Source organism: Typopeltis vanoorti, chromosome 9 (assembly GCF_054136105.1).
Source record: "Typopeltis vanoorti isolate ZY-2024b chromosome 9, IOZ_Tvanoo_1.0, whole genome shotgun sequence".
Classification (NCBI taxonomy): domain Eukaryota; kingdom Metazoa; phylum Arthropoda; class Arachnida; order Uropygi; family Thelyphonidae; genus Typopeltis; species Typopeltis vanoorti.
Genome location: NC_143557.1, coordinates 133,470,314 through 133,483,812, shown reverse-complemented (window position 1 = coordinate 133,483,812; position 13,499 = coordinate 133,470,314). Strand labels below are relative to the sequence as shown.

At 33.7% G+C, this 13,499-nt stretch overlaps 1 protein-coding gene across 1 annotated transcript in view; it reads left to right on the top strand.

The window, feature by feature from the left end:
* LOC150103585 (septin-7-like) overlaps positions 1–11,905 on the top strand; it is a 210,644-nt gene extending 198,739 nt beyond the window's left edge. Inside the window, exon 13 of the mRNA XM_090398309.1 lies at positions 9,062–11,905. Within this exon, the coding sequence (XP_090254435.1) occupies positions 9,062–9,113 (52 nt within the window). The 3' untranslated portion in view covers positions 9,114–11,905. The remainder of the gene's footprint in view (positions 1–9,061) is intronic.
* Positions 11,906–13,499: the final 1,594 nt, after the last annotated feature.

The following is a 13,499-nucleotide window of genomic DNA, read 5'->3' as shown; positions in this document are numbered from 1 at the left end:
TAATGAATGCTGATAGCAGGAAGGTACCAGAAGCATTAAAAATTAGTCATAAGCAAATCAGTTTTCATTGGTGTGCCATCCAGTTTTTAAATATCAGGATTGCAAATGTAATGGAGATTGATGTGAGAATAGAGGTAGATGAACTGGAGGTGTTCAACATATTACAACCAGGAAATTGAATGAGTAACAACCTGTTTGTTCCAAGACTACAAGAAAACTGGCACCTCCAACCAAGCTGTTTAAGTCTCAGTTCCTAACAAGTGTTGAGGGCATGATGGTTCCTTTATGTGAAGAGGCTCCAAGATAGAAGTAACAATTACTACCGATCAGTATTATCCCAGGAATGGATGAAAACCCCCAGATAAACTGGGTTTTTCCCCCTAGTTTATCTGGGGTTTTTCATCCGGCAAGCAGGCAAACTGGCCCCATGGACACACACTGCTACATTCAAAAATACATTTCCCCTCAGCGGCAGGCTCGGTAACAGGCCAGCTGGGGGTTGTACTAACAAGAGTCGTATCTACGTAACACCGTGGACCCTGCAATGGAAGCCGGAAAACGCGCAGAGGAAGAAGTATTATCTCAGGAATGATGGTTAAGGTATCACTAAAGTTGGTTTAAGGTAGAATTCAGGAATTGAAGGATAGAAATACTATACTCTCAGGGGTGGGGCAACATAGCTTAGTGATGGCTAAAGCATTATGCAAAAGCATCTGATAGGATAATTCATGGAAATCTGTTACATGAATGGGAATGAATAGGTGAAGTAGAATCCAGGACGATGTTGCACTCCAGTAGTCCCCAGGAGACTGGGGGACTACTGGAGTGCAACAAGGCTTCACATTATGCAAAACTTAGGGGGGGGGTCATAATAAAGGTAATATAGAGAGCCTACCTTAGGTTTTCAGTTTAATGTAGCAAACTGCTATGTATTTCATTAATGGTACTCAACTGCTGGAAACTAATGAGGTATTTGAGGGTAATAGTGGACAGTTGGCCAAAGTTCAGAGTACATGTAAAAATGGAGAAAATAGCTCAAAGGATTATTTGTATGTTGAAGTAGAGACAGGGAAGTTATCCCTCTTTAAAAGACTTTGATATATCTGCATCTTGACCGCTGAGGACGAGTTTGGTCACCTGGATTTCTTTGGGATGAGGAGGTGGCAGAGATGTTCCTAAGGCTAGTGACCAAGGTAGCATCTGTGGAATGCTTCCTCTGAAGATAAATTGACAGCATGTGGGTTGCAAAATTTTGTTGATAGGTGGAAAAGAGAGTACATTATAGAAACTGGTTAGTAAGAGTGTGAGAACTCATTTTTTGAGAGTAATGAATGACCGAAATTGGTTAATCTCATCTTAATTTATCTAACCTACTTCAGATTAGTTATAAAATTACTATTATTATGTAACACCTGCAGGGAGTCCAAGGACTTATCGAAGGCAGACACCTACTCTACAACACTGTCTCCACCAGCAATCCACCAACTACAATGAACTGCAACTACACCAACACCACTATCTCCCACCACCACTACTAGTATTTTCACAGACAATCACAAACATCCATGTCCACTGCAAGCTAACCCGCAGCCTTTTGGCTGAGAGCGGATACGCTAACCACTCGGCCAACCAGGCTGGCAAGTAAATGTTCATCAAAATCAAAGATTACAATTACAGTATCCCCTGTAGCAAGTTCACTTAACATGTTGCTTCAGATAAGTCATGAAATTTCTCTAACAATTTTCTGCCTGTTATATTATGATCTATTTTGTTCTCCCAGCTAGCATCTTTAAATTTTAATTTCCCATTAAAGTGCTAAGTTTACTTTTCCCACCTCATTAAGTAACTGGTCTTTGGAATGTAAGGTATGAAGACATTGATGGAAATGCTATTTGCAAAGCCTTCATAAGTGGGAGAAAGGAGATCATTGATACATATAAGTTGGTCAGGCGTTGTTACCAGGTTAATATGGAAGAAATTTTTCATATAGTGGGATAAGAGGTGTGGGATAGAACAAGAGGCCATCCTTGGAAATATATAGAGAGGGTGTGAGCACAGGTTCTTTGCATGGAGAGTGGTTGGTGAGTGGAATGCATTGCCTGAGAATGTGTGAATGCAGACATGTTAAAAAGTTTAAAGCACAGCTTGATTAGCTTTGTGTGTAACAGTTTGTATCTTCCCTGATGAGGCTCTTCACTCTATGGAGGGCTGGTGTTAATAATAATATTATCACTACTTCCTCCATTACAGTAACAGACTCCCACTCTCAACTGTACATTCTCAATTCTTATTAAATACAGCATTTTCTTCATTGTGAAGAATTTATGGAGACAGAAACATAAATTCTAAAAACACATGTTGCAGTATTACTTCTAATTATGAAAATAACACTCATGTTTTGACCTCTATATTGACTTCATCAGAAAAACATACATATGGCAAGACACAAGCCACATGCAAAGTAAGATATTAACATGCTTTGTTAATCATATACCCTAGCCTGACCTCTGGTGAAAAAAATAAATAAAAAATGTATATTTAAATATAAATGAATTAACAAAATAAAACAATTTTTATACATATAAATATAATGATATACAGATGATAAAAAATCTATATAAATAAAAAAAAAAAGTTTTATTGTGAAACTACATTAAACGCTGCAGTTATATGGTGTCATTGGGGCATTATATCAAGCAATACTTAGTCTTTATTTGAGTTGTAAGTCAGCAGTTAGAATTGAAGGAAGTACAGGAAGATGGTTTAATGTTAAATCTGGTGTGAGACAAGGATGTACATTATCCCCTCTGTTATTCATTATCTATATGGATCACATTATGAAGGAAAGTGGTATTAAACCTGATATCAAAATTGGAGATGTTAATGTCAGCTCTTTGCTTTATGCGGATGATGTTTACTTCTAAATAAATCCACTACAAGTCTGCAAGATTCTCTGACTAAATTGAATAGCTGTTGTAATAGATATGGTATGAAGGTCAGCAACAAAAAGACAAAGACAAGGAAAATAGGTAGAATTGTTGAAAATGTCAACTGTGTTGTGAACGGGGAGCCTGTGGAACAAGTAAAACATTTCAGCTACTTAGGCACGATTTTTACTGAAGACGGTAAATTAAATAAAGAAATAGACAACAAAATCAGCAAAGCTGGTATGGTGGGAAGTCAATTGAATAAATTCATATGGAATAAGAGAGAAATTAGTCGGAACACTAAATTAGCTGTATACAAAACAGTGTTCAAACCAATTTTAACTAATGTATCTGAGAGTCAGATCCATAAATTAAGAAGTCAGAAGTAAAACACTTGATCAAAGACTGGAGACCGCAGATATGAGAGTCCTGAGAAAGATTAGAGGCATGAACAGATGGCATCAATGGCAATATCATATTAAAAATGAGGATATTAGGAAAGAACTTGACATTGTCAGCATCCAGGAATGCGTTAGCAGAGCTAATCTCAGGTGGTATGGTCATTTAAATAGAATGGGAGAGGAAAGATTAGCAAAACAAGTGTTCTCTGCCAGGTTGGCAGGAAAACGACCCAGAGGAATACCAAGATATAGGTGGATTGATAAGTTACAAAGTGCCTTAGACGATAGAAATATAAGATCTGATAATGTTGGAGTCTTGACAAGTAACAGACTGATTTGGAGGAAAATTGTAGATAGGAAGTTAGTAATAATTATTATTATTATCATCTGACCTCCATGGATTCAGAGACTCATCATGAGAGATACACATAATGCTCATCCAACCTTACCTTAAACTGATTCATTGTGTTTACATTCACAACACACGTTCCTCTCACTAACCACTCTTCATTTAATGAACATTCTCCTCACTTTCCTGCTTACACTCTCCTTATACATTTCACAGGGATGGCTTCTTGTTCTACCCCCCCCCCTCTCTCTCCCATTCTGTGAAAAATCTTTTCCATGTCAAAACAACCCCTGACTAATGTACATGTCTCAATCATATCCCCACTCCTCCTCTTATTCATGAGACTTTACAATTTACATTCTCTCAATCTGTCCTTGTATTCCACATTTCAAAGACCGCTGACTACCTTTGTGAATCTTCTCTGGACCCTTTCTAACATATCCTTGTTACCATGAAAACCCGGTGACCAAATCTGGGCACAATAATCTATGTGAAGCCTGATCAAGGCCTTATACTATGGTGTTATAACCTCTCTATTTCTGCATGTCAGGATCCTTTGCATCATTGTTATTATCCAACGTGATGTCGTCACAACTTGTGCAATGTGGCCACTGAATTTCAGGTCCACCACCACTCCCAGATCTGTCATCTCTTCTACCTCCTTGAAAGTTTCTCCACCAGGTGTATACTTTGCATTACATCGATGCTTACCAAATTTCAAAACCTTCTACTTTGCAAAATTGAACTGCAATTCCACTTACTTGCCCATTCATGCAATCTATCCAAGTCTTCCTGTAAAGTCATAACATCTGCTTGACTCTGCACTGCTCTCCCCAGTTTTGCATCATTTGCAAACAGCTGCATATCACATCTGCCCATCCCAATATCATTAACATACAAATTGAACAGCAATGGTCCCAAAACTGACCCCTGCTATATGCCACTAGTGATCTTCCTCTTTCAGGATACTGCACCCCCATATACAACTTTCTGATACGTACCTATCTGACAGCCAGTCACTGATCCAACTCAGAAGTCTGTTATCCAATCCCATCTGTTTCTTTTTATTTAACAATTTGTCATGTGGTAGTCTATCAAAAGCTTTTACAGAATCCAAGTATATGTTATATATGCATCTTCCCTGTCCAAGGTATTTGTCACCTTGTTATAGTACATAAGTAAGTTAGTATAATGTGGTGTCTGTTCTTCTTTTCTTATTTGGATGGTGCACCCTGTTTTCCCTATGTAGGTAGGTTTGCAGGTGCAATGAATTTTGTAAACCCCTGGGTAGGCAAAGTAGGGAAGGAGATTGGATGAGCTGAGTATACTTCTTAATTTTGCAGAGGTTTGAAGATTGCCTTAATGTTGTATTTATGTAGGGTTTTTTCTTTTTTTATTTCTTCTTTTTTTTCTGATATTCCCCCAGTGTATGGCTATGGCATTCTTGTAATCTTTTCTGCTTTTAATGGTATTATTGAGGATCGTGTTGGGTGTTTTTTTTTTTTTGTTGTTGTTGTTGTTGTTGCAGCCATTTTTTATGAATGTTTGGTTAATAATTTCATATTTATTCTTCAATGCTTGTTCATTAGAGGAAATTGTTAGGGCGTTTGAGGATGCTGATGAGCCTAGTTTTTGTGTTGGATGGTGGTATAAATTTTTGTATGTGTATAGATCTGTGTGTGAAGGTTAATAGTAGACCGTGAACGAAAGGCAGCCTGAGGGAAGACATGTGACAAACATGTCTAGAAAAGGAATAGTAATACTCCAACATGCATGTTTTTGTCTCCATAAATTCTTCACAATGAGAATACACTGTATCATTGATCTCATAGTCTAAATTTTCCCTGAGAAGCAATAATGTATTCTTTTCTCCTATCTTCTGAGAACATACTATTATGCAGTTTGGCATAAGGATATCATACTATCCATCCTAGGCATTATGTTAAAGAAATTGAACCTCTTTAACTTTTGATTTAGTAACTGACATGATTGCCAGAGGTGTAGGAGCATTGGGGCAGTTGCCAAGGGCACCAGTGTCTGAAGAGTGCAATGACAACATTTTGCCACTTATCAAAATCGTTACATTAAAAAAAGCATATAGCTATCAATTTGCCGACAGCACTAAAATATAGCTACACCATGATTACCAAAAAATCACACTGATCTTTAATAACCTCTTTTAAATCATTCATTTCTATCAGCATTAAAAACTTCAATTTCTTGTACTTTCTTTATGTATATTACTTTTAGATAAATTTACATTTAGTTCACTTATTTTAGCACTAAGAAATCATGCCTAAGTTCCATTCTTATATATCTACCCACATAAAATATTTCAAATTATTCCTAAATATCTCACACAGAGTCAAACAAGGGAGTTCTTCTTATTAGAATCCTACCCATCAGATTTGTGCACCCAAAAGCCAGCTATTTAACCTTAATAATGATAAGAATTATCACTCTTGGATTTGTTGCTTTCAACAAATTACCACAACAGCAGCAAGAAAAATGTCGGTATATTTTTTCTTTCTCATTCTTATCTGCGCATCTCACATACAGCACTGATGTACTATAGATTCTTGTACCTCTTGCATGTGGGATAAATTAAAAAAAAAAAATTACTAAATTTATAATTCACTTATTTCAGCACTATATCTCCCACTTCCAGAGGGAGGGGTCTATAACTAATGCCACTTTTTCATACAGATTTATTACTATTATAATTGTTTATATGACTTCCATCCATGAAGGGTTATTTGCAAACTTATAGTACATTTTTACCATGGGTGGGCTGAGAATTTTGTTTTTGTATTTTTATCAATTTATATATATATCATCATCATTCATATCAAGGATTTAAGCCTAGCATGGCCTGTTCCAGCCTTAGACGTCATTGTTTAAGAGGACATCCTGGTTTTCTTTTTCCTAATGGCTTGTATTTTAAGGCTTGTTTTGGTAATCTTTCTGTTTTCATTCTTTGAACGTGTTCCATCTATTTATGTTTATATTTTTTCGTTTTTTCTATTACTGGTTCTTGGTTTAATTCTTTCATAATTTCTTCATTTCTGCTGTTGTTAATCTTTGTTTCTCTTTTTGTTTTATTGTCCAGATTTTGCTTCCATACATTAAGACTGGTAGGGCTAATGTATTGTATACTTTTAGTCTGGTTTGTTTTTGAACTAGGTTTGGTTTAAATATAGAGTTAATTACACCTGTTATTTTTAAATATTTTGCAATTTCTACGTTTATATCTTTTTCATTTTCATATATGATCGTACATCCTAGGTAGTTAAATGAATTCACCTGTTCTAAGATCTTGTTATCTATTACTATTTTAGTTCTTGCTGGATCTTGTCCTTTAAAGGCCATAGTTTTTGATTTTTCTGTTGATATTATCATACCATGATCTTTGGATATCTCATTTAGATCTAAAATAGCTTTCTGTAGTTTATCTTCAGAATTTGTAATTATTATTTGGTCGTCGGCAAAGAGGAGAGTGTTTAAGTTTACTGTAGGAGAAAGTTTAATTCCTTGATGTAAATTTTTATTCCATTTTATTATTATTTCATTTAAGTAGATATTAAAAAGAGTTGCTGAGAAGGGACATCCCTGTTGGACCCCTTGGTTTATCTCTCTCGTATATGATAGCTCGTGATTTAATCTTATTTGTATTTGATTATTTTCATATATATTTTCATATTATTTTCATATATACTTGTGATAGCTTTTAGGATATTATTTGGTATTTGTCTTTCTTTTAATATGTTAAATATTTTTTTTAACTTTCTTTTAACTTTCTCAAATGCTTTTTCAAAGTCAATAAATGCAATATGTGTTTCTGAATTGTATTCTCTTCTTTTCTCTATTATTAATATTAGGCAAAAGGCCGGGTCTATACATGATCGCCCTTTTCTAAATCCATTCTGTACTTCTAAAATAAAGTTTTCGAAATATTTCATTAGTTTGTTATTTAAGATTCTGCTATATATTTTGTAACAGAAATTTAGTATACTGATACCTCTATAGTTTTTAGGGTCATCTCTATTACCTTTTTTTAAGATAGAATCACAATTGCTTTTTTCCATTCTATTGGGGGGATACCAGTTGAATAAATTTTATTTAAAAATAATAAGTCTTTCTTTGAGTCACACATACATATATATGTGTGTGTATGTATGTATTTTTTTTTTTTTAATTTTTTTTTTACATAGTCTTGGAAATTCCACTGTAGATACCAAACATGGAACTTTTTCAAGTCACTTCAGGGCGGTGGTCTCACACCGGGCGATGAAATTCATCTCCCACCTAAAGACAATCACAAACTTCCTTGCCCTTGGTAGGATTCGAACATGCAGATTGGAGAGCAGGTACGCTAACCACAGCCAACTAGGCCAGCACTTGTTGCTATGTCAGTAAAATTAAATTACAATCAGATGTTAATGTAAATCAAGTGCTGCTTGGATAAACTGTAATTGAAAACTTACCCTATATTAATCTTTCTCTGCTCAGTATTTCAACAAAGTTGAACAGATGATATGAAAATCAGTGAAAAACTGCAGACTTCCAGGTGCTTGTTCCCCACTTGCTTATCAGTTACATAAGTAAGATTATTTCAGAGTGATTGTACTTAAAGAGTAAGAAAAGGAAGGGGCAGATGTCATTAACAAAATCAGCAGGTTTAATCACAGGCATTATAAGATTGAAATGATTCCAGTACAAAACTTTTTTTTTTCCTTCAGTTTTAGATCTTAACTATAGTTTTCTTATACAGTACCCCACTTAATTCTCCCTTAATGCATTCCTAAAAAAAATTAAAGAAGAGAGAGTGCACTAGTCAAAGCACAACTAAAACCAGTCATCACTCCATTATACAATTACTCCTTTTAATACGAAGATACATTCTGAAAGTGTTTTGAGCATAGTTTCATCAATTTGAACTAATGAAGGATGGTGACAAATAGGTTTATCTCCTCGCAAATCTGAAAATTATTTTTATTTTTTTGTTTTTTGGAAAATTCACAAACATCACCAAAAAACTGTTATGCAGATATCGCTCTTTCTGTGTGAATATTAAGATATATATATAACTTGTCTAGGGAGAGTATGCCTTATATTGCTATTTATGAACTTTCTTCAGCATGACTTTGCTTGCCGCCCTCTGTAATTCAAAGTAGAATAGTCTGTAACAAGTGTTGCATTTTTAATCATTAATTTATCTTTTATTTAAATATTAAATTCTCTCTTTTTTTTTTTTTTAATGTTTATTCTTGATGTAATATTTCTGTAATTTGCTTTGGCTTTATCTTTCATTATCTTTCTTTGTAGTATTTTAACTGAGTTTTTTTAAACACTTTTGCTGATATGCAATCTTCATATTTTTTCAGACATTTGGATGGCAAAGAGAAGAAAAAAGAAAAAAGGAAGGGTCTCTTCTAAGTCTTTCCTATGTTATACTGCTTGCATCCTGCACCCAGGCTATTTTTTCTGCCTTTGTACTTGTTTGTCTTCCAGTCATTTAGTTTGACCTTTTTCTGGCCAACGGAAACATATTTGCTTTTGGCAGGATCATTTTAGGAAATTATTTATTGTAATGTTCCTATAATCAAATCAATCATGTTTTTTGTTTGTTCATGTTTGCTGAAGACTGTATATGCCTTTGCATTTTAGACTAGTTGAATATATTTTCATTATAAATAAAATTAACATTTTGAGAAGTTATTTGTGACTGGTAGCAATTGTAAATACTAATGTGTTCTGGCCAGGAAAGAGTTGAAAGATAACTACACTGATATCATCTCAGCATACATTATGAATTTTTGTAAAAGTTTTGGGCTGCTAAGCATTTAGAATTTTTTATAAATATTTATATCCTTGTTACTAACATATAAGTGTATTTATGAGTGTATGTGTATATGTATTGCTCTTTCATTTAGTCGGTTATCATTGCATACATTGTTTTGAATTGAACTCTCATGTGGTGCATTATATAATCAAACTTGATATTTTATCATTGTAAATATCCATTTTCTTATCAGACACAGTGACAAAAAAAAAAAATCCATATTTTTGAAAACTTTTTTCATTTGTCTCTATTATGTTGTGTTTTAAAGAATTATAATGTTTGAAATTCTAAAATTGTGATAATAATGCTCTCTCTCTCTCTCTGCTTCATAATTTTTATTGCCATTTAAGAATTATACACCTATTTGTGTTATGCTGAGATGATACCAGATGAGTTCTCATTCCAGTAAGTGTATAATTTATTTGTATAGTAGCCCTTAAAAAAAAAAGTGGTCCTATCGTTATGTGATTTTATTGCTGAAACTGATTTCCATCTTACTTCTGTTTCAACAATCCTGTAATAATAATTTTTTTTAAAAAAAAGTAACTACTAAACTTTGACCTATGAATGTAATGTGTACTTATGTGGTATTATGATGACAATCTCAGACCTGAAGTACTTTGAAAATTCATGTAAACTTTATGGCATCATCCACAGAAAATGATATACAGCATACATCTCTTCTATGTAGAATGTTTGCAACTGAATCAGATGGGTGTGGGAGGGATTGATAGAAATTTATCTTAGTCATAGTGTTTTCAAATCACTGCGTACATTCATTTGGAAGTGAGGTGGAAATTAGATACTGCTGCTTCTGCTGCCATCATGTCGGTTTTTTGTTAAACGAATAAATGTTGAATAAAAGTAGCTAAAAATCACTAAGTCCAAAAGCCTTACTTTATTCCATAATGGAGGTTGCTGTTAAAAAAAAACAAAAGTTAAAAAAAAAAAACATAAAAACAAAGATACCACATGTTTGTGTTCTTCCCTTAGCCTGGTTTTGGGATCATTGTTTTTATGAACTTTTTTAAAAGCAGCCCCATACCATATAACAAGGCTTTGTGCCATACTGCCGATACTAGTGTTTTATGAAGTTAACTTATATTGCTACATGTCGTCATTGGTATTTATACAATAGAACACTTTTAACAAGTGATGTACGAGTTTTCTCATCCATCACTGCAATTTGCTGCTCATCTTTTGTATGTTAAATAAGCTTTACAACAACCGGGCATTTCACTTTCCGACCTGTACTAGCAACACACACACACACACAAGGTGTATGAAGTAATCGAATTTTGTTATAATGTTAGTACTCAGTGTAATTTTGAATTTATTTGATGTTAATTTGACACATTTCATTCAAACTAGTTAAATTCAGACCTTGTCATAAGTACCCCATGCATTAAGTTGTTAGAACAAATGTGTTAATAACTGGGTAAAAAAAAAAAAAAAACTGAAAAAAAAAACACTTTGTTGTACTTTTGTTTTGTACATAAAGACTTTATTTTCATGTAAGAGATGTACAGACTTCGGAAGAATTATGACAATTCATGTAATATTTCATTTGTACCATTTTTCCCCCCTTATCTATGTACTCTTTACCATGGTATCAGCATTACTCTGTATCAGGAATCTTTTTAATGAACTATTCATGTGCCATTTATTTATGATGATGCTCAGCTTTGTCACTGACTTTACAGAGAATGCTGCCTTTTTGTACTCACTAAAAGATATTAAAAATTTATACATAAGAAATTTCTTGTATATTATAGCTTCCAGCTCACAGTTTGTATATAATGCTTTTCAGTGCAAATTTTGAAAATCATGTTATTCAGAAGAGTAAGTTATGTTTAGCATCTTCTGTTGCTTATGAAATCTAGAAATATTAGATGTCTGAAAAAATGTTTATAAATAGACTTAGGATAAATTTTCCATGTACTTGTTTTTTTCCTCCCTAAATCTTTGATACCAAAGGTTATTAAATTTTCATTTATTATATTTTTATTCTTCAAATCATTATTTGGGGTACTTCTTATTGTAAACATCATTATTCATTGCTTTATTTATGCCAAATGACTGCTCAGTTTCTTGAGCACAACTGCCATTTCTTCTAATTGCCACACTTTCTTTCTTTCTCTTGAAATTGAGGGCATTTCCATGTGTTTGTGCAAGAAAAGTAGCAGTTTTTTCATCAGTAGTTCTGATGTTGTCATAGTGATGTACACTTTCCCCCTCATTCTTTTCTCAGTGTATTGAAAATACATGATTTTAGCTACCATCTTTGATGTAAAATATGGCTGTGTCAAGCCTTTTGTATTTTTATTTTTATTTTTTTTTTGTAAAAATCATGAGTAGAAGAATAAATATGATCAGCACACCCTTACTTTGATCTCTGAGTAATAGTTTTTTGATACTTGACATGTTTAATGATCATGATGATATCCACTAATTATTTTTACATGTTATATATATAAATATTTTACTTCCATGATAAATGTGTACAGTTTTCATTTGCACATAAAGTCATAGATACAGAGTGTTTAGATCAACCTTATAAATTTCTGTTTGTTACAGAAAGATTAAATAAGAAGACAGGATGACAAAATATTTGTCTTGTGTACATTTGCAATTGATTGATACACAATGAAGTATGGTATATGAATTATGAAAATAAGTGTTCAAATCAATATTAGTAATATATAATATTAGTCTTTATTTGAGTTGTAAGCCAGCAGTTAGAATTGAAGGAAGTACAGGAAGATGGTAATGTTAAATCTGGTGTGAGACAAGGATGTACATTATTTCCTCTGTTATTCATTATCTATATGGATCACATTATGAAGGAAAGTGGTATTAAACATGATATCAGAATTGGAGATGTTAATGTCAGCTCTTTGCTTTATGCAGACGATGTTATACTTCTAAATAAATCCGCTACAAGTTTACAAGATTCCCTGACTAAATTGAATAACTGTTGTAATAGATATGTATGAAGGTCAGCAATAACAAGACAAAGATAATGAAAATAGGCAGAAGCAATGAAAATATCAACTGCGTTGTGAACGGAGAACCTGTGGAACAAGTAAAACATTTCAGCTACTTAAGCACAATTTTTAGTGAAGATGGTAAATTAAATATGGAAATAGACAACAGAATCAACAAATTCAGTATGGTAGGAAGTCAACTGAATAAATTTATATGGAATAAGAGAGAAATTAGCCAAAACACTAAATTAGCTGTATACAAGTCGGTGTTCAAACCAGTTTTAATTTATGGATCTAAGAGCTGGGTCAGAAGTATAACACTTAACCAAAGACTAGAGACCACAGATATGAGAGTCCTGAGAAAGATTAGAGGCATGAACAGATGGCATCAATGGCAATATCATATTAAAAACGAGGATATTAGGAAAGAACTTGACATTGTGAGCATCCAGGAATGTGTTAACAGAGCTAATCTTTAATTTATGGATCTGAGAGCTGGGTCAGAAGTAAAACACTTAACCAAAGACTAGAGACCACAGATATGAGAGTCCTGAGAAAGATTAGCGGCATGAACAGATGGCATCAATGGCAATATCATATTAAAAACGAGGATATTAGGAAAGAACTTGACATTGTGAGCATCCAGGAATGTGTTAACAGAGCTAATCTTTAATTTATGGATCTGAGAGCTGGGTCAGAAGTAAAACACTTAACCAAAGACTAGAGACCACAGATATGAGAGTCCTGAGAAAGATTATAGACGTGAACAGATGGCATCAATGGCAATATCATATTAAAAATGAGGATATTAGGAAAGAACTTGACATTGTGAGCATCCAGGAATGTGTTAGCAGAGCTAATCTCAGGTGGTATGGTCACTTAAACAGAATGGGCGAGGAAAGATTAGCAAAACAAGTGTTCTCTGCCAGGTTGGCAGCAAAACGATCCAGAGGAAGACCAAGATATAGGTGGATTGATACGGTACAAAGTGCC